The following is a 26,014-nucleotide window of genomic DNA, read 5'->3' on the forward strand; positions in this document are numbered from 1 at the left end:
GAGCAAGACCCCATCTCTACTAAAAACAGAAAGAAATTAATTGGCCAACTAAAAATATATAGAAAAAATTAGCCGGGCATAGTGGCGCATGCCTGTAGTCCCAGCTACTCAGGAGGCTGAGGCAAGAGGATCGCTTGAGCCCAGGAATGAGGTTGCTGTGAGCTAGGCTGATGCCACAGCACTTTAGCCTAGGCAACAGAGTGAGATTCTGTCTCAAAAAAACAAAAAAGCTTTTAGTTCTCTCTTATTGCATGTCTAGCACAAGAGCAAACAAAAGCCAGCAGTTTAACAGAGCATTCATGTGTGCAGATTCAAATCGAGACTTCAGAAAACCAAAGCAGTCAATAAAATTGTTTTGAAAGAAAAAAATAAAACCCAACCAACCAAATGCAATGTGTAGGGTTTAATTGGATCTTGGTTTTACAATATTGTATAAAGACGTTTTTTAACAGGGAAAATTAAACATGGTCTGGGTGTCAGATGATACTAAGAAATTAATTTGACGGTATTAATAATGGCATAATTAATGGCATGTTTTAAAAAAGTTATCTGTTAGACATACTGATGCGTTCGTGAGTGAACTGATGTCTAGAATTTGCTTTAACATATTTCAGCAAAAAACATAAGTATAGATGAAGCCAGAAATGCAGAATATTGGTAGTGTTTCATCAGAGTACTAATACTATTCCCTCTAATGTTGTGCATGTTTGAAAGCAAAACGCTTTGAGGGCTACAAAAAAGGGGAGAGGTCAGCTGTGTCCCAAGAAAGGACACAGTCCAAACCCACACACATGTCCCTCTGAGTAGATGCACTGGACTATTGTCTCTGGGCCTTGGCATGAGCTATTCCACCCAGAACATCTCTCCTCGTTTTCTTTAGCAAATGTCTTCAGATGTCACCTCCTCCAGGAAGCCTGGGTCAGGCGTTCCCTCTGAGTTTCCTCCGTGACGTCTCTAGTCTTTCTGGGAATCACAGGTAGCGTGTCTGTCTACCCCACATTAGGAGTCCCCGAGCCGCAGTCCCGGACCCCAGCTAGGTCCCTAGACGCGCCCACCTCTGGGGTTGATGCTGACTTCAGCGTGTTTAAAAACTTCCGGCGCGGGCTCCGAGGTGGCACGGGAGGGGCCTCCGAACTTTCCTGCGTCTTCAAAGGTCCAGATACCACATTAGGGATGGGACCAACAGACTTTGCTTCGCTCTCATTAGCTGGTGTCCCTCCACTAAGGCGTGGCAGCCCTTCGTCGCTGCGCTCTCGTAGATCCAAGTTCTTCCCTTAGTTCGTCTATCCGGCGCTCTGATTGGCCAATATTCCTCCTTGGGGGTGTGGCCAAGTCTCATTGGCCCTCATCCCGGGGCGTATGGCGTCATGCGCCTGCGCCGGCGCTTTCACCGTACGTCATTCGCGGGCGTCCACTCTGACGGAGCCAGAGAGTAGACAGCCCTAGAGTCGGCGGAGGCAGCTGAGCTGAGTCTGTAGTAACGGCAACAGCGACGGCGGCAGCGATGGCCGGGGCGGGGCCGGCCCCGGGACTCCCGGGTGCAGGAGGGCCCGTGGTTCCAGGCCCTGGTGCCGGCATCCCGGGGAAGAGCGGCGAGGAACGCTTGAAGGAAATGGAGGCGGAGATGGCCCTGTAAGGCCCTTAACAAGGCTCAATAAAAACTGTCTCAGAGCCAGAGCCACTGAATCCTGAGCCTCCAGCCCTCGATAGGCCGGAGATGAGGCTCTAACGTGGGGAAGTGGAACTTTCGGGATTGTGAGGGCGGGGATAGGAAAGGAGTTGGCAGGGTTGAAGGCGCTGTCTCGATATACCCAGCGTTCCAGAATTGCTATGAGGTCCTGAGCTGTGGTTTCTGTCCTGCCCTTCCAGGTTTGAACAGGAAGTTCTGGGGGCTCCAGTAACCGGAATTCCAACTGCTGTTCCTGCGGTGCCCACGGTTCCCACGGTAGAAGCGATGCAGGTCCCAGCGGCTCCTGTGATCCGCCCGATTATCGCGACCAACACATACCAACAGGTATGGCTGAGCTAAGGCATATAAGTCAGGGAACATAATGCCTCGAACACAGTAGGTGTTTGTATATGGAGATCTATTGACGTTTTGGCTGGTTGACTAATTATTTTATGTGCTGGGCACTGAGGACACAGTAATGACTAAGGCAGACAATATTTCTGCCCTTTGGGAGCTTATATTCTAGAGCGTGTTGTCAGTAGAGCTTTCTGCGATGATGACAAGAATGTTCCGTATCTATTTAAAATTTATATTTACATTAAATAGCTTCTCATTCTCCACATTTCAAGTGCTCAATAGCCAGCTATATATGACTCGGAGAGATAGGAGAGAGAGAAACACTATTGAAATGAAAATAAGTAAATGAAACTTTTTCATTCTGTCAACAGGTAATTATTGGGTGCCTTCTATGCACCTGCAACTTATTCTAGGCAGTAGGCATATAGCAGAACAAAACAGAGAATCGCTGCCTTTTTGGAGTTTACATTTTACTAGGGAGAGACAGGTCAAGGTATGGTAAGGGCAGAGGTATATTAGTACATTCAGGGCAGGCCTTTCTGAAGAGGTGACATTTAAGCAAAGACATGAAGATATCTGGGGGAAGAACATTCCCAGCAGAGAACTGCCAGGGGTGCCTACCTGTCATATGCAAGGAATAGCAGGGAGATTGGTGGCTGGAGTAGAGTGAGCGAAGAGGAGTGTGGGAGGAGATAAGGACAGAGAGATCCTATAAAGCTGTGGTCCCCAACCCCTGGGCCGCAGACTGGTACTGGTCCATGGCCTGTTAGGAACCAGGCCACACAGCAGGCAGGTGAGTGAGTGAAACTTCATCTGCATTTATAGCTGTTCCCCATTGCTCACCATCTCCCACCCCCTCCCCCACATCCATAGAAAGATTATCTTCCATGAAACTGGTCCCTTGTACCAAAAAGCTTGGGACTGCTGCTTGTAGAGCCTTGTGGGCCACCGTAAGGACCTTGGCATTTACTCTGAGATGGGGAACTGTTGGAGGATTTTGAGCATAAGGGTGCTATGGTCCAACTTAGAGGTTAATAGGGCCTTTCTGGCTGTGTTTAGAGAATAGACTGTTAGGGGCAAGGGCAGAATCAAGAGAATTGACTACTGAGAGAGGATAAGGAGAACTTCACCTAATGGGATCCCAAAAGCCTCTCTGAGAAGTAGCATTTTAGCTAAGACTTAAAGCTTGATAGCCAGCCCCACACCGAACACAAAGGATAAAACTTTGAGCCTGTTGGAGTGAGCCAGCCATGGCAGACTGGGGACACTGAGTCCGGCCCTTCACGCCCACCTTTTCTCCAATAGGTCCAGCAGACTTTGGAGGCCCGGGCAGCCGCTGCAGCCACAGTAGTTCCTCCCATGGTGGGTGGCCCTCCTTTTGTGGGCCCAGGTGAGTAAGAAGTGGCAAGGTGAGGGGGTCAAGGCAATCAGGCAGGGTGGTAAAAAGGGATACCTGAGACTCTTCTCCCACCATCCTTGTCTCTCCCTTCCCAACAGTTGGCTTCGGCCCTGGCGATCGGAGTCACCTGGACAGTCCAGAGGCTCGAGAAGCCATGTTCCTGCGGCGAGCAGGTAGGTGTGGGGCCAGGGACCCCCACATTTTACCAGCCACTCATGTTTCGACAGCTGAAGCCTGTTGCCTAATCACTGCTCTAAATCACCTTCTCCATTTCATTCCTTCCCTAATGTTATCATCTTCTGAAAGTACAAACCTGGTCAGTACTTCATGACTTCCCGACTTTCTGATTATTTCAAAGTCAATTTGGCCTTAACTTGATTGCCGCAGACTGATCTCCTGCTGTCAGTCCTAATCCCAAACTTTAGCTTTGTTTTCCCACAGCACTTAACACCTTACAACAGGCTATCAATTTACTTATTTAGTATGGTTGTCATAGAGACGGGGTCTTACTCTTGTTCAGGCTGGTCTCTGGTCTTGAACTCCTGACCTCAAGTGATCCTCCTGCCTCAGCCTCCCAGAGTGCTAGGATTACAGACATGAGCCACCACGCCCAGCTGGCTGTCACCTTTTGCTTCCCCTACGATATAAACTCCCTCAAGGGCAGAAGTGTTCGTACCCACCACATAGTAAGCATTACGCACTATCTGTTGATGGGATGGACAGGCCATCCAAACAAGAACCAAGCTCCTCGCCTGGCACTCAAGACGCTACATGACCTGGCTTCTTGCAGAGAGAGATGCCCATATCCACACCAGGAGCCCCAAACATTGCTGTGATGTGCCAGCAATACTCCTGTTGAGGTCCCTTCTCTTTCCTGCTCATTGTCACCCCACTATAACCTTCCAGCCTATCCTCTCCACAGGCTATTCTCCACGTTCCATCTTTTGTTGTTCAGGTAACCTTTACACACACTGTCAATTTTCATGATGTTACTTTCTTATATGTATGAAATGGATGTGTGTTCTCATTTGGATGTAAAATTCGGATATCCTTATTAAACCCAACTTGTTAATTATGTTACCTAAATCCTGTTATACTTTTATTATTTAGTGATATCTGAGAAGTTTTAACATCTGTTACTCTTTAGTATGGTTTTGATCAAAATGCAAACCTGACCTACCCTCCCTGCCCAGCTTCCCACCCTGCTGTGGCTCCCTAGTACCTCAGGAAGACATCCACAGCTCAGCCAAGAAGGCTGTGCTTGAATGCCTGCTGACCTCTCAACGCTTCTCATGTCGCTCTCTAACCCCCACTTCCTCTATTACAGTTACACTAAACTGAAGGGGAAAAGATTGTGCTTACAAATGTTCTCCCTGCCAGTAATATTTCCACTCACCCTTTGCCAGACTAACTCTTCATTATCCTTCGGGTCTTAGCTCACAGGCCCCTTTCTCTAGGAAGCCTTCTGTCGTCCTCTGGCTAGGTCAGAGGACTCCCCGGGTTCCAGCAGCTCCCTGCGCTTCCCTCTCCCAGCACTGATCACTCTGCCTGGGCTTTTCCTCTGTCCAGCCCGGGTCGCTCTGGGCTGCCATTCTCACATGAGGAGTCTGTTCCTTCCTGCTCGCACCAGGAGTTCCCTGAGAACCCTGGTCCGTTGGTGTGTCCCCAGCATTGCTCACCGCAGGGCTGGGCCCAGAGGAGTTCCTCGGTGGTGAATTTTTGCTGAACGAACCAGTGGAAAGAGCCCACATCTCCCAGAAGGCTCCCCAGACTCTTCTCCAGGATGTCTTGGATGCTGAGAGTACACCCACACACACCTCGCCCCAGTGCACCTGTCCCCCATGACACGCACCCCCATCTCTCTCTCCCACAGCTGTGGCCCCCCAGAGGGCCCCTATCCTGCGTCCGGCCTTCGTCCCCCATGTGCTACAGAGAGCAGGTGAGGGAGCCAGGGTCATCACCTGCCACATAAGTCCCCACCTAAGCCCTCCGACTCCCCCACTAACACCCTGACAGATTCTGCTCTCTCTTCTGCAGCCGGTGGCCCCCGCCCTATGGCCCTGCGGCCCCCTCACCAGGCCCTGGTGGGCCCCCCTCTGCCTGGGCCCCCCGGACCACCCATGATGCTGCCACCAATGGCTCGGGCCCCAGGGCCCCCCCTGGGCTCCATGGCTGCTCTGAGGCCTCCCCTGGTGAGTATGGACAGGGAACTAATGGTCAGAGGTGCAGTGGGCGGGGATGTCCTCAGTCCTGTCCGGGAGGGCTGTGTGACCACGTCTGCCCCTGCCCAGGCATTTGTTGCCCTGTCTTCTCACTCACAGACTCTTTCTGCACCCATCTGTCACTGTTTCTGTGGCCAAGTCTGTTTTTCTTGCCTTTTGCGAAGAGCATATGGAGAGAAACACATGCTGTTGGTGTATTTCTGTCTCTGTATCTCTATTTTTCCTTTGGATGTCTGTTTTCATCTTGATGTTATTTGGCCCTGTGTCAGTCTTCTCTCTCTGCCTGTGTTCTCTGTCTGTGTGTCCCACTAGAGACTTCTTTCTTTGCCTAGGTGTCCCTTGCCTGCTCCCTGACTCCTAGGCCCTTGCTTTGTTGTGTGGGATGGGGATGAAAGTAAGGTGTGAGTCTGTGGCCTGGCCCCTCACACTCTCCTCTTACCCACAGGAAGAGCCCACAGCACCCCGAGAGCTGGGCCTAGGCCTGGGGTTGGGCCTGAAAGAGAAGGAAGAGGCCGTGGTGGCAGCGGCGGCCGGGCTGGAGGAGGCTAGTGCAGCAGTGGCTGTGGGAGCAGGAGGGGCCCCAGCAGGCCCTGCGGTCATTGGGCCCAGCCTGCCACTGGCCTTGGCCATGCCACTGCCCGAGCCTGAGCCCCTGCCCCTCCCGTTGGAGGTAGTACGTGGCCTACTGCCCCCACTGCGCATTCCCGAGCTCCTGTCCCTGCGTCCGCGGCCCCGGCCCCCTCGGCCTGAGCCGCCCCCTGGCCTCATGGCTCTTGAGGTAAGCAAGGGAGCACGGCAGTGAGGGGACAGAAGGGGCTTGGAGGGCAGGCAGGAGCCCATGAGCTTCCACACACAGAAACACATAGGGTCATTTGTCCGGATGGTGGGAGGACTTGGGGAGAAGGAGACAGACATGTGTATCCCACACCCAAAAGTATGTCCAGTCCTCACTGTGGAGGCAAGAGTCCTGAGGGCAAAGGAGAGTAGGAGACCCCAACACCAATGCCCTTTGTACCCCTCCCCTTCCCTCCTCAGGTCCCAGAGCCCCTGGGTGAAGACAAGAAGAAGGGGAAGCCAGAGAAATTGAAACGCTGTATCCGCACGGCGGCTGGGAGCAGCTGGGAGGATCCCAGCCTGCTGGAATGGGATGCTGGTAAGTGGGCTGAAGTGCAAGGTCGTGGGCGCTGTTCAGCCAGGGCCAGGCCGCCCTCCCTGGGGCTACAGACAGGGAAGGTGAACCAGGGAACGGCACGCCTTTCTGCGGGGCAGGCAGTGTCGTTAGCCCACGTCATGGGGGTGTAAACACAGAGTGGCACAGCGAGCAGTCGTTTATCCACCACCTGGATTCAGCAATTGCCATTTTGCTTGTTTATTCCTCTATGTGTATATATTTGTGGGTTATTTTGTTTTTTTCAGTCATTTGAAGCAAGTCGTAAAGTGAAGTCATTATTTCACTCCTAAATATCTCAGTATTCGAGTCCTGAGAAAAGAGACATTTCTCTCATAATACCACTATGACATCTAAGAAAATTAACTGTAATTCTGTGGTATCTTATATTCAGTTTATATTCAAATTTCCCCAGTTGTCCTATAATTCTACTTTAGCTGTTTTTGCCCCCAAACTAGAATGCATGCCGTGTTATGTCTCTAGATTTTTTTTTCCAAGGAGACAGGGTCTTGCTTGGTCACCTCAAACTCTTGGGCTCAAGTGATTCTGCCGCCTCAGCTTCCTGAGTAGCAAGGACTACAAGGCACATGCCCCATACTCAGCTCATTTTTTTTTTTTTTTTTTTTTTTGAGTCAGAGTCTCTGTTGCCCGGGCTGGAGTGCTGTGGCGTCAGCCTAGCTCACAGCAATCTCAAACTCCTGGGCTCAAGCGATCCTCCTGCCTCAGCCTCCCAAGTAGCTGGGACTACAGGCATGCGCCACCACGCTTGGCTAATTGTTTCTGTGTATTTTTAGTTGACCAATTAATTTCTTTCTATTTTTAGTAGAGATGGGGTCTCGCTCTTGAAATGTCCAGGCCAGTTGTCTTGTAGAAGGTCTCACCCTCTGAGTTTGTCAGATGGTTTGTTTGCTCCTGGGGTGGCCCACTGTGTTCTCAAAGAGTATCCTTCATCACCACAGAAGCCATGGGCAGCCACAGCAATATCTGAGAAAGGAAACAGACCCGTCTCCCACCCCAGTCCTTGACTTGTGCCTCTTCTACCAGGACCTTCTACTGCCCCAAGCGAGGTCCAGACAGGACAGTGCAGGCTTGAGACCTTAGTTCTGTGACCCTGGGCAAGTTACTTATCTTTTCAAGCCTCATTTTCCTCATTGCCAAAAAAGGAATAATAGCATGAACTTCATGGGGATAGAGCTTCACTGGGACTGAGCATGCTCAGTAGGGGCACAGGCCTGACCCAGAAGGTAAGGCTGAGAATGGCAGCTGAGCTCAGCTTTGGAGAAGGATGAGTTTGGAGAAGTCTCAGGCAGTATGTCCAGGGTTCAGGGGGGAGTTAGCATAGGCTTGGCAGAGGAAGCAAGGCTGAGAGAAGATGAAGCCTGTGTCACTGAGGTGCCATAATGGGAGGCCAGGGAGTGTTAGGGACCCAGGGAGTGTCCATGGGAAGGTGTCCGGGACACCAAGGAGTGCCAGGGGCTCAGTGGAAAGGCCGGGGCTGGAACAGAGTGAGGGGCTACGTCACAGGAATGCGTGAGATGGCCCGGGGTGGGGAAGGGCAGTACAGGCGGAGGTTAAAATAAGGACTGTGGAGGCAGGTGCCTGAACTCTTGTCCCAGCCTTGCCACTTCCTGGCTGGGTGGCTTTGGTTAGATGACTGGACCTCTCTATGCCTTGGTGTAAAAGGGTTGTCGGGAGTGCCAGATACGTACAGATCTCTCCAGGTGCTTAGCAGAGACTCCAGAGAAAGTGGGGCATTCACACAAAGTAGACTCTGGCCAGGAATCCGGACCCTTTCTGTCTCCTCTGACCCTTTCTGTCTCCCATCCCCAGATGACTTCCGGATCTTTTGTGGGGATCTGGGCAATGAAGTGAATGATGACATCTTGGCACGCGCTTTCAGCCGCTTCCCATCCTTCCTTAAGGCTAAAGTGATCCGTGACAAGCGCACGGGCAAGACCAAGGGCTATGGTTTCGTCAGCTTCAAGGACCCCAGCGATTACGTGCGCGCCATGCGTGAGATGAACGGTGGGTGAGGCTCCCCTAGGGACAGTGGCTGTGGCAGGCGTCTGATCCAGGCCTGACCCCAGGCCTGACCAGCGCCCTCCGTTTCTGCAGGGAAGTATGTGGGCTCACGTCCCATCAAGCTCCGCAAGAGCATGTGGAAGGACCGGAATCTGGACGTGGTCCGCAAGAAGCAGAAGGAAAAGAAGAAGCTGGGCCTGAGATAGGGTCTGTGGCCAGGCACCCGATCCCATCTGGCCGGGCGCTGGCTCCTCCCCACAGCTGTCTTTGCAGAACCCCCAACTATCCACCCACCTGTCTCAAAACCAATTTCAATAAATTTATGTTCATTTCCATCCTTGGCTGGGCTTGAAAGCACTCTGGGAAGTGGGGGTTGGCATCCCCCCACCTGAAAGTTGTGGGAAGCCTTGAAAGTTTACCCGGACATCCAGATGAGCATTTTGGAGCCCCTACCGTGTACCCATTAGCTCTGCTTCAAATCTCCCCAGTGCACGATGAGCATAGCCCATTCCTGAGGAGAAGGAAGGGGTCACAGGTTTCACTCCAGCCTGTGTTCTCAGCACCAAGTAGAGGGTCTTCTAGGCCCACCCTTCTGGAGCTCAGCCTTCTAGGCTTTTAGCAAACTCGCAAATGCTGGCGACACAATAGAGACTAAAACAGTCCCGGGCCCTGCTCCTTCAGAGCTCATGGTCCAGTGGCAGAAGAAAGGCTGATGCCAGACAGAGCCCAGAGCAGTCAGGGTAGGGCTGGGGGACCCCGGGCTGCTGCCCTGTGGAGCAGAAAGGGCTTCCTAAAGGAACTGTCATTCTTGCCACTTCTTTTTTTTTTTTTTTTTTTTTGAGACAGAGTCTCGCTCTATTGCCTGGGCTAGAGTGCCCTGGCATCAGCCTAGCTCACAGCAACCTCAAACTCCTGGCTAAAGCAGTCCTTCTGCCTCAGCCTCCTGAGTAGCTGGGACTACAGGCATGTGCCACCATGCCCAGCTAAATTTTTTTTCTATATATTTTTAGTTGGCCAATTAATTTCTTTCTTGGTAGAGATGGGGTCTTGCTCTTGCTCAGGCTGGACTTGAACTCATGAGCTCAAACATTCCACCCACCCCGGCCTCCCAGAGTGCTAGGATTACAGGTGTGAGCCACCGCGCCCGGCCCCATTCTTGCCACTTCTGAGACTAATTTTCTTCCTGGAATTCTTACTCTCGGGTCTCCCACACTGTTTTCCATTTTTTCACTCTGCCAAACCCCAGCTGACTTATGTTGCTATATGTCTCTGTATGGGTATCTCTGTATCTCTGAGTGTCTCTAAGTGTCTAGATCTCTCTGAGTCTCTCTGTGTCTGTGGGTGTCTCCCCCGCCCCTTCCCAGTTCCAAGCTGGCCTCTGCCTGTCTGACGAGGTGCAGAACCTTGAATGCCAGACTAAGAGCTTAAACTTTACCCTGAAGGCAGCAGCAAGTCCTGGAGATGCCAAGGAAGCCTTAACAGCAAGCAGGGGACTGGCGCCACAGATCTGTGCCTTTGAGAGAACAGAGACCACCACTGTGGGCTGGGGGTCTGGAGGAGGCTGTGGCAGGGCCCAGGCCAGAGGAGGGACTTTGCAGGGCTTGAGCGGGGAGGGGTTGAAGGTCTGCCAGGACACAGGCATCACACAAAGGGTGGGGTGGGAGGAGACAATACCAAGGCCTCAGGAAGGAGGTCACCCAGGAGAGGTGTCAAATTTCTTCTGTTCCTGTCTTTCCCCCCTTACTGCCCCCTCTGACGTCACATTTTCCAGTCTGGTCAGAGGCGTAAGGGCTTCCCTCCCTGGCAGGAAGTGCCCTTCAGCCACCCCCCCTACCTGGGCTAGACCACCCAGCCCCAGGCCCTCAAACCCCCTTCCCCTCCTCACTAGCCCTTCCTACCTGATCCCCTTCACTGCAACTGTAGGGGCAAGGGACAAAAGGAGGGTTTTAAAAGTACACACAAGTCTTCCTGAGGACAAGAAGAGACAGAGGAGGGAGATGAGAATTATCAGAGACAGTGCAGTGGGAAGGGAGATGGGGAGAAAACCCAGAGAGAGACGGATGGAGACAGACAAGAAGAAAGGAACACTCAGAGATGAGAAGGGACAGCCACTTGTCAAAAGAGACTGGGCGATGAGGCCTCACTGGAATAGGCCTGGAGGGGAACAGAGATCCATAGCTGGGGACACCAACCTCAACAGGGCAGGAGAGTCCAGCTTCCCGGAGAGCAAGCCTGTGGCCCGGTGGGGTGGGGCAGGCCAGGACCCTTCTGGCTCTGGGGCTGAGTGGATGGAGGGACCAGTCATGCCCCAGGGCTTGGTGGCTCAACCAACACTGGATTCAATCCTAGTCCCATGTGACCTTGATAAAGTGACTCTCCCTCTTGAAGTAAACCCTCCTCAGTTTCCCTTCTGTAAAATGGACAGAAGTGCAGTGCCTCCCCTCCTCTCACCCTCCAGAATGGCAATGGTTAATAATCAAGAAGCTAGGTGACTATTGGAAAACGTCCATATTAAAAAGTGATTTTTAATGGAAAATATTTACTTATTAATATAGCAGGATGGGCACAAGCATAGTCTCTGAAGCCAGGTTACCTGGGTCAAGGGTTGCCAGACTTAGCAAACAAAAATATAGGACATCTACTTATTGGATTTCAGGTAAACAATAAGTAATTTTTTAGTTGTGTATGTCCCAATATTAGGTATGTCTCAAATACTGTCAGTATGTATGAATATATGGTACATGTATGAATTTTTTTTTGTTTTTTGCTGAGTTATTTGAAGCAAGTTGCAGACATTGTAACACCTCATCCCTAAATATCTGTGTCCATTTCCTAAGAGCCATCTTTCATATTGTAAGACCATTATCACATCTCTTTTTTTTTTTGAGACAGAGTCTCGCTTTCTTGCCTAGGCTAGAGTGAGTGCCGTGGCGTCAGCCTAGCTCACAGCAACCTCAAACTCCTGGGTTCAAGCGATCCTCCTGCCTCAGCCTCCCGAGTAGCTGGGACTACAGGCACAAGCCACCATGCCCGGCTGATTTTTATATATATATATTAGTTGGCCAAGCCTCGGCCTCCCAGAGTGCTAGGATTACAGGCGTGAGCCACCGCGCCCGGCCTTTTTTTTTTTTTTTTTTTTTGAGACAGAGTCTCACTCTGTTGCCCAGGCTAGAGTGAGTGCTGTGGCGTCAGCCTAACTCACAGCAACCTCAATCTCCTGGGCTCAAGCCATCCTCCTGCCTCAGCCTCCCGAGTAGCTGGGACTACAGGCATGCAGCACCATGCCTGGCTAATTTTTCCTATATATATCAGTTGGCCAATTAATTTTTTTCTATTTATAGTAGAGACGGGGTCTCGCTCTTGCTCAGGCTGGTTTCAAACTCCCGACCTTGAGCAATCCGCCCGCCTCCCAGAGTGCTAGGATTACAGGCGTGAGCCACCAAGCCCATTATCACATCTAAGAAAATATATGGTATCTCCTATTCAGTTTTACTCAAATTTCCCCAATTGTCGCAAACTATTATAGCCTGCAAGGGCATGGGCTCTGGAGAGGAGGGGCAGTGGGAGGAAGCCTGTCTCAATTTCCCCCCTCATAAAATGCGTATAGGAATAGTACCTACCTCCCATGAGGATTAAAAGGTCTATCGCACAGTTGGTAGCGCAATGATCCCTCATTTAATGTCAGCTGTTATTAACTACTGTTATTGTTGATATTGTTATGATTGACACTCCTGGGGAGCAGCGGGACTGGTGGGGGGTTCGGATCGGCCTCCCCCACCCCCGCTTAACCCCCCCCACCCCGCAGTCACCCTGCCGATTGTGACGTCGGCTGACGCTTGGGGGGGTGGGGGTATCTGGCCGGAAATCCCTCTTCCTGTTACAGATAAGCCTGGCGCAGCCCTGCTGACCCCAGACCCTCCTCCCTCACCACCCTCCATGTCGGAGAATCAAGTCCCCAAGACCCCTGCGCTGCCCCTCCATCCCGTAAACACCCCCAGCCCCCGCCCCCCGTCTCGCCCAGCCCGCTGTTCCCCAAGTCCCCATCCCAGCCTAAATCGTGCCTGCAGCAGGACAGCCCCAGAGGCCAGCGCGCATCCATGAGGCGGGGGGCGCGGCTCGGCCCCGCCCCCGCCCTGCAACTTGACCCGGGCTGCGACCCCCGGCTCTGACGTCTCGGAAAATTCCCCCCTGCCCAGGCCCTCGAGGGAGGGGGTGCATGGTATGAAATGGGGCTGAGACCCCCGGCTGGGGGCAGAGGAACCCGCCAGAGGTGAGCCGCGAACTGAGGACTGGATGCCCGGGAGTCTGGGCTAGGAAGGACCTGGGGCTACACTCCCAAGAAGCGGGGGGCCTGGGCTCCTGGGTTGGAGAGAGGAAGAGGGCTGAGGTCCCCACTCCTGGTCTGAGGAAAAGGGGACCGTAGGCCTAGATGCTACAAGGTTTGGGGGAAGGCGGGAGCAGAGGCCTGGACTCGGGGGTCTCAGGGAAGCAAGGGCTGGGACCCAGACTCTGCGGTCTCTAAGTGTCACAGCTTCACCTAGTGCCACTTCGACTTTTCCCGGCGCAGAGCACTCCCCGAGAGCATCCATGGACTTGTGGAGCTGGGATGAAGCATCACCACAGGAAGTGCCTCGCGGGAACAAGCTGACAGGGCTGGGTAGGCTGCCGGGGCTGAGACAACGTGCGTGGGGAGGGTGCCCGGGTGGGGACCTGGCCCCCCACCGGCCCTAACCCTCTCGTTGTCTGCAGACGGAGCTGAATTCGGCTTCTATTTCCCGGATCTGGCGCTCCAAGGGGACATGCCAACAGCAGAGACTAGCTGGAAAGGTTGCTGGGACAGAGGGGGGGCGTGCCCGGACTTCTGGGGCCGAGCGGGGAGGCCCGCCTGCTGGGACTCCTGAGGTTGAAGGAGGGGTGCCCGGGTCCTGAGTGAGCAGGGCCGGGGGTAATAACGCCCAGGCCCTGACAAATGGACTCCTGGGTGGGTGGCTGAGCGAGGTCTCCAGGTCATCGCGCGCTGCTCTCTCCGCAGGGTTCCCGCAGCTGGACTGGGACTCCGCGTTCCTGCACCCAGAAGCGCCATGGGGGGCGGGTGAGTGTGCGGTGGGAAGCGTGGTCTGGGGTCCTCAGGCACTGGGGCTGGAGTTTGGGACGGGGGACACCTGCTCCCTCAAGGTGGCATGGCCTGGATCCCGGAGCCCCGGGCCCCAAGCGCTGGGGCTGAACCCCGAGGGGCCGGGGAACCCGGGTTCCCCTCACTTGGACCCGTTCCTCCTCACAGAGCCCGCTCCTCAGCTTCTTCCGTGCTCCGGGGACTGGACAGACCTGGCGTGCGCCGCCTCGGACCCTTGGAGCCGCGTCTGCGGGACCCCGGACCCCGCCCCTCCCTGCCCGGGCCCCGCCCCGCTCTCTGGCTCCGGAGGGGCGGCGGGCCAGAAGTGTGCCACCTCGGCGGGGGGCGCCCCCTCGTGGACGCGCGCCCAGGCGGCCAGGGGCGCCACCCGCTGGGACTGTTCGGTCGGCCCCGACGGTGCCACCTACTGGGGCAACGGCCTGGACCCGGAACCGCGCGCGGACTATGCCCTTTCGTGGGCCGGGCCCGCGGGCGCGGACTGCACCGCCTGCTGGAGCCCGGGGCTGCACGCGGACTGCACCGCCTCTGCGAAGGGGTACCGGGGCTCCGCTCTCGCCACGTCCTCCGAACCGGGCCAGCAGTCGGACCGTGCCGCTTTGGCTCGTTACCCCAAAACTAACCAGCGAGGTGAGAGGTCCGCGAAGGCTGCGGAGGGCGCAAGGCCGCAGTCGTGACGCCTGGGCGCCTGAGGGGGCGGGACCCGGGAAACTGGCAGTGAAGGAAGGGGCGTAGGGACCTGCGCGCTCCAGGGAGGAGGGGCCTGTGGCCCCCACTCCCGGGTCCTTGGGAAGGAGAAGACTAAGACACTGGCAGTCTCCGAGGCACCAAGGGGACAAGGACCCCGGCTCCTGGATTATGCGGGAAGAAAGAGATGAGGGTCTAGACCCTCATCGAGTCACCGAGGTGGGGAGGCTTAACCTCCTTAAATCTCCAAGGTGGGAGACCTGAACCCTGAGTCCCCGAGGCTGACTCTTTGGTCCCCTATATGGGTCCCCGAGGAGGAGGCGATCTGGACTCATGGGTCCCCAGTTGGGAGGAGCTGGACCCTTGGGCCTTGGAGGTGACAGAGCCCGGTCATTGAAGCGGCGTGATCTGGGGCCGGGAGGCCTGGGCATTCACCTGCCTCCACCCCGCAGGTCCCATCCAGCTGTGGCAGTTCCTCCTGGAGCTGCTCCACGACGGGGAGCGTAGCAACTGCATCCGCTGGACGGGCAACAGCCGCGAGTTCCAGCTGTGCGACCCCAAAGAGGTGGGGCAGCTCCCTTGCCGGGCCGAGTCCCGCGGGTCTGCTCCGGCTCAACCTAGTCCCGCCCTTCTCTAACCAAGCCCTTGGCCCCGCCCCTATTCTCAAGGCCCCGCCCACCCGTTATCCAGCTGTTGTCCGGACCCCGCCCACAGGCCCGCCCCGCCCCGCCCACCGTGGCTAAGCCCCGCCCCTTCCCTGTGCGCCAGGTGGCTCGGCTGTGGGGCGAGCGCAAGAGGAAGCCCGGCATGAATTACGAGAAGCTGAGCCGAGGCCTGCGCTACTACTACCGCCGCGACATCGTGCGCAAGAGCGGCGGGCGCAAGTACACGTACCGCTTCGGGGGCCGAGTGCCGGGCCTAGCCTGTGCGGACCGCGCGGGGGGCGGACAGGGAGCAGACACACAATAAAAATATCCGGATAAAACTCGTCGCGCGTGCTTGGCCGCATCCTTCCCACGGACACTGTCTAGACCTCGCTAGGGAGCTTAGGTGTGCACCCCCACATTGGGGAGCTTAGGTGTGCACCCCCACATTGGGGAGTTTGCCCCCCCACCTCGGAGGCCCCGGGGTCTGGACCCTCATCTCTGTCCTCTCACATAATCCGGGAGCCTGGGTCCTCACTCCTTGGTCTCTAGAAGACTACGAGTATTTCAGTCCTCTCCTCCCTCCCCAGGAAGCCAGGCGCGAGGGCCACAGGCCCCTCCTCTCTGGAGCGCGCAGGTCCCCAAGCCCCGCCCCCTCGCTGCCTGTTCCCCGGGTCCCTGCGCCTTAGGTGACTAGGCGTCCCCACTCCGGCTTTGCTCCCTCCATATAGTCTTTGCGGACCTCTCAACTCGGTGGTTAGTTTTGGGGTAACGAGCTACCCACTTCCAGTGCTGGGCGATGACCAGACCCTTAAGGAGCCTACTGCGTGCCCGCCCTGCGATGGGACATACAAAGAAATCTAGCCCAGTGCCCGTAGGGTCTACGGTGCGCGTAGAGTAAAGGGGCGGGGCTTAGCCACGGTGGGCGGGGCGAGCCTGTGGGCGGGGTCCGGGCAACAGCAGGATATCAGGTGGGCGGGGCTTGAGGATAGGGGCGGGGCCAAGGGCTAGGCAAAGAGAAGGGCGGGACTAGCTTGAACCAGAGCAGATGCGGGGGACTTGACGGGACAAGGGAGCTGCCCCACCTCTTTGGGGTCGCCCTGTGTCAGGACTTTTAAACGGATCAGACCCAATCACGAAAGTTTATCTGCTGTGTCCCCCTTGAAAAGAAGACTTAGACTCTGGAAAGGTCTTACTGTGTGCCCTCCCAGTGCTAGGGATGGATGGTGAAGGAAGTAAACCTAGTTCTTGCCCCCCACACACCACCTAAAGCTGGAAGAAGTTAGGTAGACAAGGAATGTTTCAGGCAAAAGGAACAGCAAGGGCAAAGGTGTGAAGGTGGAAGATCTCATAGCACTGTTAAAAAATATCAGTGTGGCTGGGGCAGGAACATGGGCCAGTTCACAAAGGATCTGTGGGTCATGGGGGGAACCTGGGCTTTGTCCCCAGGGTACTAGGGAGCCATCGAGGGGTTTAAGCTGGGAAGGGATTTGGATTTTAGGAAGATCTCCTCGAAGGGGAAGAATGTAGGCATGTAAACAGGTAATTCTATAAATAATTACACTGTTGATGAACACAATGTGTAAGAAAAAGCTCCTGACCCTATTAGACCTGGACACTGTACCAAAGACAGTACGTGGGAGGCTTTGGAGGCCAAACTGAGAAGAGAGTAGAAGGCAGTTCTCTCTCACAGCTCCCTATCCTAGTCCCGAGATGCCCCTCTTTGTTTACACAAGAAATTCATTCATTCAACAAATATTTGCACTCATTCCTGTAATCCTAGCACTCTGGGAGGCTGAGGCAGGTAGATTGCTCGAGGTCAGGAGTTAGAAACCAGCCTGAGCAAGAGCAAGACCCGTCTCTACTATAAATAGAAAGAAATTAATTGGCCAACTAATATATATCGAAAAAATTAGCCGGGCATGGTGGCGCATGCCTGTAGTCCCAGCTACTCGGGAGGCTGAAGCAGAAGGATTGCTTGAGCCCAGGAGTTGGAGGTTGCTGTGAGCTAGGCTGACGCCAGGGCACTCACTCTAGCCTGGGCAACAAAGCGAGACTCTGTCTCAAAACAAAACAAAACAAAACAAAACCCCAAATATTTACAGAGCACTTCCTATGTGCCAGGCACTGTTTTAGATTCAATGGTGAATGCAACAGACAATTATTCCTTTATGATGCCTCTTTTCTATTGAGGGAGACAAGAAGAAGTAAACATACTTTAAAAGAATGGATATAGTATGTGAGAATAAGTGCTATGGAGAAGTAAACTAGGGAAGAGGGATAGAGAGTGACAAGACGTAAATTTTGGGCTGGGCGCAGTGGCTCACGCCTATAATCCTAGCACTCTGGGAGGCCAAGACGGGAGGATCACTCGAGGTCAGGAGTTCGAAACCAGCCTGAGCAAGAGCGAGACCCATCTCTACTATAAATAGAAAGAAATTAATTGGCCAACTAATATATATAGAAAAAATTAGCCAGACATGGTGGCACATGCCTGCAGTCCCAGCTACTCGGGAGCCTGAGGCAGGAGGATCGGTTGAGCCCAGGAGTTTGAGGTTGCTGTGAGCCAGGCTGATGCCACAGCACTCACTCTAACCTGGGCAACAAAGTGAGACTATGTCTCAAAAAAAAAAAAAAAAAGATGTGAATTTTGTTTTTATTTATTTATTTTTTTGAGACAGCTTAATTGCCCAGGCTAGAGTGAGTGCCGTGGCGTCAGCCTTGCTCACAGCAACCTCAAACTCCTGGGCTCAAGCAATCCTCCTACCTCAGCCTCCCCAGTAGCTGGGACTACAGGCATGTGCCACCATGCCCCGCTAATTTTTTCTATATATGTCAGATGGCCAATTAATTTCTTTCTATTTATAGTAGAGACGGGGTCTCACTCTTGCGCAGGGTGGTTTCGAACTCCTGACCTCAAGCGATCCGCCCACCTCTTAGACTAGAAGCATCATTTCTAACCAATCGAATGCAGCAAAAATAAAAAAGAAGGAAAGGAAAGGAAAAGATAAAAAAAAAAAATAGACTTTAAGAGACCAGAAGCCAGAAAAGAGTTCTAGGCTGAGGAAGCGATGTGGTGTGATCTGCCTGGGGTGTTTACAAGTGTCCCTCTGGCTGAGTGGGTATAGAGGGCACTGGGAAGCTGGAAGGCCTGGGAATGGACTACTGCAATAGTCCAGGCTGAAAGCGCTGGTGGCTTGATGCAGATGTGGCAGAGGAAGATTCTGAATATGTTTTTAAGGCAGAACCAACAAGATTTCTTAATAGATCAGCTATGGGGTGTGAGAGAAAGGTAGGAGTCAAGGACAATTCTGTGACCAGAATAATAGAGTTGTCATTTTCCCAGATGGAACAATTTCTGCCAGATCCTTCACAGACCCAAGTTTGAACTCCTAACTCCACCTCCCTGTGACACAAGACTGGTTTTTGAGTCCTCGGCCACTCGAAACTTTGTTACTTGGTGCCTTTCAGCCTTTGGGGAAAGATGATAATAATGAGCAGGGAGGTGGCATCTGAGCATTCCTCATGTCATGAGGAGTGACACACGGGGCGAGATTGGTTTGTCTTCAATCCCCTAACAATTGACCGCTTAATAATTATAAGAGTGGGGATTTTTGTGTTTTGTGCACCGACGTATTCTCAGCCCTTGTAGAAATAAATGCCTGACACAGAATAAAAGCTCGATAAATATTTCTTGCATGAATAAAAGTACTTTCGCTGGGACATTTTCCCCACGCCCACCCTTAAGCCGGTCCCAGGATCTGTAATTCTCCCCAGGTAAAGACACGGAGGGGACGAGAAGCTGTCACCACAGGCGTCCCGAGCCCAAGCTCAGAGCCATTTGAAGCGCCGCGCCAGCTCACGATTGGGCCGCGAGTGATGATGAACAAGCATTCGGCCCAATAGTAGGTCGGAGTTCTCTTGATGGGCGTGGCCTGAATGGCTTCGGCGCCCTCCTCCCCGTGGGCTCTCTAGCCGCGCGGAAGACTCCCTATTCCCCGCCTATCCCCACTTCCGGCCGGCCTTAATTCCGCTTCCTGTCCAACGCTGGCGTCTTTGCCGAGGGTCACATTGAGCTACGAGGTGCATCTGGGGTGTCTGTAGGTGAGTGTGGAAGGCTCTGGAACCTGGGACCCTAGCCGAGCGGGCTGTGGAACCCTATCGTCCCCGAGAACGGGGTGAGGCTTCCGGCCGGCGGCGTCCGGCCGCCCTGGGCCCTGGGGGCCTGTTGTTCTGTTAGTAGAAGTAGCTGACGATTATATAGTTCTTCCTTAATGCCAGACAGCATTTTAGACAACTTATATTGTAAGGATGTTGTACTCATTTAGCCCTCCCGCCAGCCCTATGAGGTAGGGCCTGTGGTTATCCCCGTTTGACAGTGAGGAAACTGAGGCTCGGAGATACTAAGCGACTTAACCGAGGCAACACCGCGATCAGAATGTGGACCCAGTAATTTGGGGTACAGTGTTCTTAGTCACCAGTCCACAGGCATGGCCTCCCGCGGCTTGCCTGGGCCGCAGCCTAGTCCACCCTCCCTGTTTCTTCGACGATGGAGGGGCCGCGGCGTCATCTCCGATCCACCGTCACCCTCAAATGTGGGATCAAAATCTCGCCCATAACTACTCTTCAGACTGCATCTGTGTCCTAGCTACTGGTGCTTTACGTTGCCCCTCCCCACTTCTCTCCGCACCCTTCAAAGATTATTCTAGTGCCCCAGACCCCCACCAATACCTTGGACCCCTTGAATTTGACACTGGCCTGCACACCTCTGGATAGCCCCGCGACTCCTTGGAGTCTCTGGAATACAGGCACTTTCTCCCAGATTCCTTGACAAAAACTACGTGTCACCTTTTCAGAGACATTTTATTAGAGGCTTTTAACCCTGGATCTGCAGAGTTGATAGAATTCGAGCAGTGATAGTATTAATACTTGAATGGGGGTGGGAAATTAAATTTATACTTTTACTAACCTCTAATTGAAAGGTAGTATTTCTTTTTCTTTTCTTTTTTTTTTTTTTTTTTTTGAGACAGAGTCTCATTCTGCTGCCCAGGCTAGAGTGCTGTGGCGTCAGCCTAGCTCACAGCATCCTCAAGCTCCTGGGCTCAAGCAATCCTTCTGCTTCAGCCTCCCGAATAGCTGGGACTACAGGCATGCGCCACCATGCCTGACTAATTTTCTCTTTATATATATTTTAGTTGGCCAATTAATTTCTTTCTATTTATAGTAGAGACGGGGTCTCGCTCTTGCTCAGGCTGGTTTCAAACTCCTGACCTTGAGCAATCCGCCCACCTCTGCCTCCCAGAGTGCTAGGATTACAGGCATGAGCCACCGCACCCAGCCTGAAAGGTATCATTTCTAGCAGTTAGAAATGTACACAACCACCTCAGTGGTATTAGGAGCTGTGACTTTGTTAGCAATCAAAATCACACATTTTTTACATCATATTATAGTTGCAAATGTTACAAAGTACCATATCCACTCATGATTACTTCAAAATTGTTTTACTTAATAAACCCTCAGCTAGATATAACTAATTTTCTTTGTGATCATATGCAGTTTTTAATGCATTTAAACATATTCTGACAAAGAGGTTTATGGAATTCATCAGATCCCTGAGGAGTTTGTGGCACCAAAAAGATTTAGAACCTTTGCAATGTACCTTATGCCAGTGATTGAGGTAGCCTACCATTCGTATGCTGGATGACCTTGGGAAGTCACTTGAACACCCTGTCCCTTGTCTGTGCAATGGGGATTAGAGTGGCTGTAGGAATGAAGTGTGTATGTAGCACAGCACCCTGGCATATAGTAAGCACTCAGTGGGTGTTTGCTGGTATTATTTTGGGACCAGGCAACTAAGGAGATTGCCCCAAACACTGCTGTGACATCCACACTCAGATGTGTAGGTTATCCCAGCCCCTCATCTCTGCATGCATGTTAAGAGGGGAGGACACAGTGGTTTGTTCATACCCAACACTTTCTGCTGTGTCTGGGCCTCCCTCATTGGGCTCCCCGGAACCCCTGCCAACACCCACTCCTTTTGCCTTCAGGAGTCAGCATCATGGCAGAAGACATCAAGACCAAAATCAAGAACTACAAGACTGCCCCTTTTGACAGCCGCTTCCCCAACCAGAACCAGACCAGGAACTGCTGGCAGAACTACCTAGGTAAGTTAGTTACCTAGGTAACTCCCCTGGCCCCACACCTCAACACACTCACCTTTGCCTCCTCCTAGGGGACCCATCCATCCCAGCCCCCTCCCTTTTATTCTGGACATCTCACCTCTGGGGGGCCCATAGCCCTCATCACCAGCTGTGTTTGGGTCTAGGCCAGGGTCACAAACTTTGGTTCCTGCAATGATTTTTTTTAAGATGTATGTGTGTAATGTATAACAGACATAAAAGAGGTACATAAAATATGTATAGCTCAGTACGTAATTCTAAAGTGAAGCCTGCGTGCAGCCATAACTCATACAGAAAAGTAGATATTGCCAGAACCCCGATCTCTCCTGCCTGCCGTGTGCCGTGTCTTGAACACAGTCCTCTGCTGTCTCCGCTAGAGATGTGACCCACCAACTTAGAGTGATCATGTTTTTACCCCACCTGAGTTTAGGTTTGCCTCTTTGTGTGAACTTCAGAAAATACTATATATGTATTCTTTTGTGTTTGGATTTCTTCATTCAACACTTTTTCAGATTCATCTGTGCTGTGGCAGATTGTTTACTAATGTTCATTGTTGTACAGTTTTCCACAATTTATTCATGGACACATGTGATTTCCATTCTGGGGTTCTTAAGAATGATGCCAAAAAAAAAGATGTCACTATAAATGTTCCTTTTTTCTTTTTTTTCTGGAGAATCAGCCTTTATTTCACCAGCGGGCTCAGGGGCATACCACCAAATTCTGAGCCTAAATATTCTTTTTTTTTTTGAGACAGAGTCTCGCTTTCTTGCCTAGGCCAGAGTGAGTGCCATGGCGTCAGCCTAGCTCACAGCAACCTCAAACTCCTGGGCTCAAGCAATCCTCCTGCCTCAGCCTCCCGAGTAGCTGGGACTACAGGCACAAGCCACCATGCCCGGCTGATTTTTTTTTATATTATATATATTAGTTGGCCAATTAATTTCTTTCTATTTTTATGGTAGAGACGGGGTCTCGCTCAGGCTGGTTTTGAACTCCTGACCTTGAGCAATCCGCCCGCCTCGGCCTCCCAGAGTGCTAGGATTACAGGCGTGAGCCACTAAATATTCTTATAAATGTAATTTTATATCCATGTGCATGGTTTCAACATTCTAAGAAATGTGCCCAGGAGTGGAATACCTGAAGCAATTTTTTTTAATTCTGTATTTTTTTTTTTTTCCCTGAGACAGGGTCTCACTCTGTCGCTTGGGGCTAGAGTGCAGTGATGTCATCGTAGCTCACAGCAACCTCAAATGCTTGGGCTCAAGTGATCCTCCTGCCTCAGCCTCCCCAGTAGCTGAGACTATGGGTCCTTCACCATGCCCGTCTAATTTTGCTATTTTTAGTGGAGACCGGGTCTTGCTCTTGTTCAGGCTGGTCTCGAACTCCTGAGCTCAAGTAATCCTCCCACATCAGCCTCCCAGGGTGCTAGGGTTACAGGTGTGGTGGCCTTCATTGTGTACTTTCAAAAACCAAATTATCCCTTTCCTGCCTTCCTCTTTAGGACTCAGCATCTTAGCATCGAGACCACCCTCCCTTCCCCTGGTTCTGGACTTCCGTGATCCCCACACGTGCCCCTCATGTTTCCCCATCAGTCCTGATCCCAGAATTGTCCAATTGAACAGCAGTTTTCTAGGGGGTTGCAAAATGCATTTAGTGAGATGTGTTAGCCGTTCTTAGGACACTTGTAAACTTTGGTTTCCTATTTGTGTATATATTAATATATGTGTATATATAATTGAACATGAAATAAAAAGTATTTCTGAGTTTTGATCAAAATTGTGTTCCAGCCATCGGTCTGGGCTGACCCTGAACCCCTTTATTTACAGACTTCCACCGCTGCGAGAAGGCGATGACTGCTAAAGGGGGTGATGTCTCTGTGTGTGAATGGTACCGGCGTGTGTACAAGTCCCTCTGCCCCGTGTCCTGGGTATGTGCTCCACTGGGGCCCTTGGGATGTTGAGGTGTGGGGTCTTAGCAGAGGGGAGTGTGGTGAGAGCTGATCTCTGAGGGAGGGAGAACAAGGCATCACACTGTCCGAGGATTCAGGCCTTTTCTCCTTCCTAGAATTCCCTTTCACCCTCCTTCCACCCATCTCTCTCAGCTAGGCAGGGCTCTCAGCCTGGCTGACCAGGGTCATCTCATGGACTCTATGAATATATACTCGGTGCCTGGTCCCTGTCCTTGTGGAGCTCACAATCTTATACAACCGTGTCCCTTTTTATTCTGAACATTTTCAAGTATACATAAAAGTAGAGAATAGTTCAGTGACCCCAAATACATCCATCACCCACATTAAGTAGTTAAGATTTTTCCACATTTTCTTCTTGTGTCCCTTTTCTTTTTCTTCTTTCCTTTGCTAAAGTATTCTAAAGCAAATCTGAGACATGTCATTTCATCCCTGCCTACTTTAGTAGGCATCTTTAAATGATAAGGGCACAGTAAGGTAGTCCTTATCACCCTGATCGGATCAGACTGTCAGTATTTAATATTCTTGGCTGTGCCTTCTTTTTTTAATAAAGGATTTGTGTTTAGTGTTACCTTACTTCATCAAATCAGAAGGCCCCACTGACTGTAAGACATACTGAAAGATGTTTGAATCTTTTTAAAAATTGTTGGCAATGAATGGAATAAGCACGCTAATTTCGGAGATACTAAAATGAAAAACCACGTGTCTTAGAATCAAAATATGATACCATCGTGAAAGTAATCGTGCTCATTTACAAAAACAAAACAAAAGTGAACGAACAGGAAAATAGAAAGTGGAAGCTCTCTGTGCTCCCCAGCCCCTCTCCCCTGAGATAATTGCTGTTAATTCATTGTATTTTTCTCCATATTAATTTATCATACATAAGCCTATAGAACTTTCAGTGTAAGAATGGTTTATACTGTGTATTCTGTTCTATGACTTACTGTGTCTTGTAGCCTTTTTTTTCTTTTGAAACAGTCTCCCTCTTTCGCCCCTGGCCAGAGTGCAGTAGTGTGATCATAGTCACTGTAACCTCAAACTCCCAGGCTCAAGCATTTCTCCTGGCTCAGCCTCCCGAATAGCTGGGACTACAGGCACATGCCATCTTGCCTGGCTAATTTTTTTAGTTTTTTTAGAGATGAGGTCACACTCTTGCTCAGGCTGGTCTCGAACTCCTGCCCTCAAGCAGTCTTCCCACTGTGGCCTCTCAAAGTGCTACAGGTGTGAGCTGCTGTACCCGGCATCCCTTCATTTCTTTTTTTTTTTTTCCCAGGCTAGAGTGAGTGCCGTGGCATCAGCCTAGCTCACAGCAACCTCAACCTCCTGGGCTCAAGCAACCCTACTGCCTCAGCCTCCTGAGTAGCTGGGACTACAGGCGTGTGCCACCATGCCTGGCTAATTTTTTCTATATATATATTAGTTGGCCAATTAATATCTTTCTATTTTTTTATAGTAGAGACGGGGTCTCGCTCTTGCTCAGGCTGGTTTTGAACTCTTGACCTTGAGCAGTCCGCCCGCCTCGGCCTCCCTGAGTGCTAGGATTACAGGCGTGAGCCACCGCCCCCGACCCCCTTCATTTCTTGTAATGTGCCCACTGTGATCAACAGTGGGATGGAGACTTGTATTGTTTGGCACCTTTCTGCACTTGACTATATATAGTCAAGATCAGTCTCATTTTTTTCACAGCTGCTTAGAATCCCATCTTTGTCCTGTTCTGACAGGCGGCATAGTGTTGACTCTGGGGTTCCTGAAGCAGGGCACAGCCGCGCTCTTAAAGCTGTCTGCAGTGAGCCTGGGATTTTTCTGCCCAATACTGTCTCCCCAGTATGTCAGCTCCTTCAGGACAGTAATTTTTGTCTTTTTGAGTCGCTGCTGATTCCTGGCTCCTGGAAGTGTGGTTGACACACGGCAGGTACCTGTGGTTATTTGTTGACTGGATGGACAGGTTGGCAAAGCGAGAAAGACAAATGCATCCGGTTGCCCCACAGAGAGGGGAGTCACACCGTCTCTTCCTGCAGGTCTCCACCTGGGACGACCGCCGGGCAGAAGGCACGTTTCCTGGGAAGATCTGAACCGGCTGCAGCCCACCTCTGTCCTTCTCCCAGGGTAGCAAAGGGAGACCTGGGTACATGGTGATCCCCCCCCAGGACCCTGAATCATGATTTAACTACTAATAAAAACTAATAAAACTGAAAAAGTATAAGACAGTGTGTATGCGAAAGAGCTGGACGGTTGGGCAAGAAGCTAGGGGTGGAATCAGTACCCTAACCAAAAAGGAGCCTCGGCATGATTACCTTTTCTGTTTGGTTTTTGCTTATTTTATTTAATTTTATTGAACTTTGACCACCGCCTCTGTGCCAGTCAGCAGTGTGAGTGATTATATGAAATAGCCTCAAGTCTCTATATGTGCTACAATGGATCTGTTTTCTTGCCCTTATTATCTGTATATTTTTTTCACTTACGTGTAATTTTTGAACCATATGAAAATAGTGTAATTAGCAACTAGCCACCACTTAGCTTCAACAATTATCAACAAAGGGCTAATCTGTTTCATCTCTAACTACCACTCTCCC

General features: G+C 51.8%; 3 protein-coding genes across 6 annotated transcripts; all 3 read left to right on the forward strand.

Annotated features, from left to right (window-relative positions):
- The first annotated feature begins 1,382 nt into the window (after positions 1-1,382).
- RBM42 (RNA binding motif protein 42) lies at positions 1,383-9,172 on the forward strand. Of its 2 annotated transcripts, XM_012775033.2 has the most exons (10): positions 1,383-1,632; positions 1,870-2,014; positions 3,332-3,416; positions 3,524-3,598; positions 5,299-5,364; positions 5,442-5,617; positions 6,093-6,425; positions 6,683-6,800; positions 8,646-8,840; positions 8,931-9,172. In XM_012775033.2, the coding sequence occupies exons 1-10, from the start codon at positions 1,505-1,507 to the stop codon at positions 9,041-9,043; spliced, it is 1,434 nt and encodes a 477-aa protein (XP_012630487.1). In that variant the 5' UTR covers positions 1,383-1,504; the 3' UTR covers positions 9,044-9,172. The 2 variants fall into 2 exon arrangements, with proteins under 2 accessions (XP_012630487.1, XP_012630488.1); XM_012775034.3 differs by lacking the exon at positions 5,299-5,364 and having other exon boundaries at positions 5,463-5,617.
- Positions 9,173-13,424: 4,252 nt separating this feature from the next.
- ETV2 (ETS variant transcription factor 2) lies at positions 13,425-15,643 on the forward strand. Of its 3 annotated transcripts, none has more exons than XM_075993366.1 (6): positions 13,425-13,494; positions 13,587-13,670; positions 13,855-13,929; positions 14,119-14,598; positions 15,108-15,220; positions 15,424-15,643. In XM_075993366.1, exons 1-6 carry the CDS (start codon positions 13,425-13,427, stop codon positions 15,622-15,624), a joined length of 1,023 nt encoding a protein of 340 aa, XP_075849481.1. In that variant the 3' UTR covers positions 15,625-15,643. The 3 variants fall into 3 exon arrangements, with proteins under 3 accessions (XP_075849481.1, XP_075849482.1, XP_075849483.1); XM_075993367.1 differs by having other exon boundaries at positions 13,858-13,929; XM_075993368.1 differs by lacking the exons at positions 13,855-13,929; positions 14,119-14,598 and having other exon boundaries at positions 13,587-13,664.
- A 3,617-nt stretch (positions 15,644-19,260) lies between these two features.
- COX6B1 (cytochrome c oxidase subunit 6B1) lies at positions 19,261-25,644 on the forward strand. The gene is made up of 4 exons (XM_012775030.3): positions 19,261-19,403; positions 21,347-21,463; positions 23,302-23,402; positions 25,460-25,644. The coding sequence occupies exons 2-4, from the start codon at positions 21,358-21,360 to the stop codon at positions 25,511-25,513; spliced, it is 261 nt and encodes an 86-aa protein (XP_012630484.1). The 5' UTR covers positions 19,261-19,403; positions 21,347-21,357; the 3' UTR covers positions 25,514-25,644.
- The last annotated feature ends 370 nt before the right edge of the window (positions 25,645-26,014 follow it).

The sequence above is a fragment of the Microcebus murinus genome, chromosome 16 (assembly GCF_040939455.1).
Source record: "Microcebus murinus isolate Inina chromosome 16, M.murinus_Inina_mat1.0, whole genome shotgun sequence".
Classification (NCBI taxonomy): Eukaryota; Metazoa; Chordata; class Mammalia; order Primates; family Cheirogaleidae; genus Microcebus; species Microcebus murinus.

Excerpts from the sequence above, each read along its gene's own strand:
- RBM42 (XM_012775033.2), top strand. The coding sequence starts at position 1,505 with ATGGCCGGGGCGGGGCCGGCCCCGGGACTCCCGGGTGCAGGAGGGCCC. Across the intron at positions 5,618-6,092 it reads CTGCTCTGAGGCCTCCCCTG|GAAGAGCCCACAGCACCCCG; the intron begins GTGAGTATGGAC and ends TCTTACCCACAG. Across the intron at positions 6,426-6,682 it reads CTGGCCTCATGGCTCTTGAG|GTCCCAGAGCCCCTGGGTGA; the intron begins GTAAGCAAGGGA and ends TTCCCTCCTCAG.
- ETV2 (XM_075993366.1), top strand. The coding sequence starts at position 13,425 with ATGGACTTGTGGAGCTGGGATGAAGCATCACCACAGGAAGTGCCTCGC. Across the intron at positions 13,495-13,586 it reads GAACAAGCTGACAGGGCTGG|ACGGAGCTGAATTCGGCTTC; the intron begins GTAGGCTGCCGG and ends CGTTGTCTGCAG. Across the intron at positions 13,671-13,854 it reads GACTAGCTGGAAAGGTTGCT|CTGCTCTCTCCGCAGGGTTC; the intron begins GGGACAGAGGGG and ends GGTCATCGCGCG.
- COX6B1 (XM_012775030.3), top strand. The coding sequence starts at position 21,358 with ATGGCAGAAGACATCAAGACCAAAATCAAGAACTACAAGACTGCCCCT. Across the intron at positions 21,464-23,301 it reads CTGCTGGCAGAACTACCTAG|ACTTCCACCGCTGCGAGAAG; the intron begins GTAAGTTAGTTA and ends CTTTATTTACAG. Across the intron at positions 23,403-25,459 it reads CCCTCTGCCCCGTGTCCTGG|GTCTCCACCTGGGACGACCG; the intron begins GTATGTGCTCCA and ends CTCTTCCTGCAG.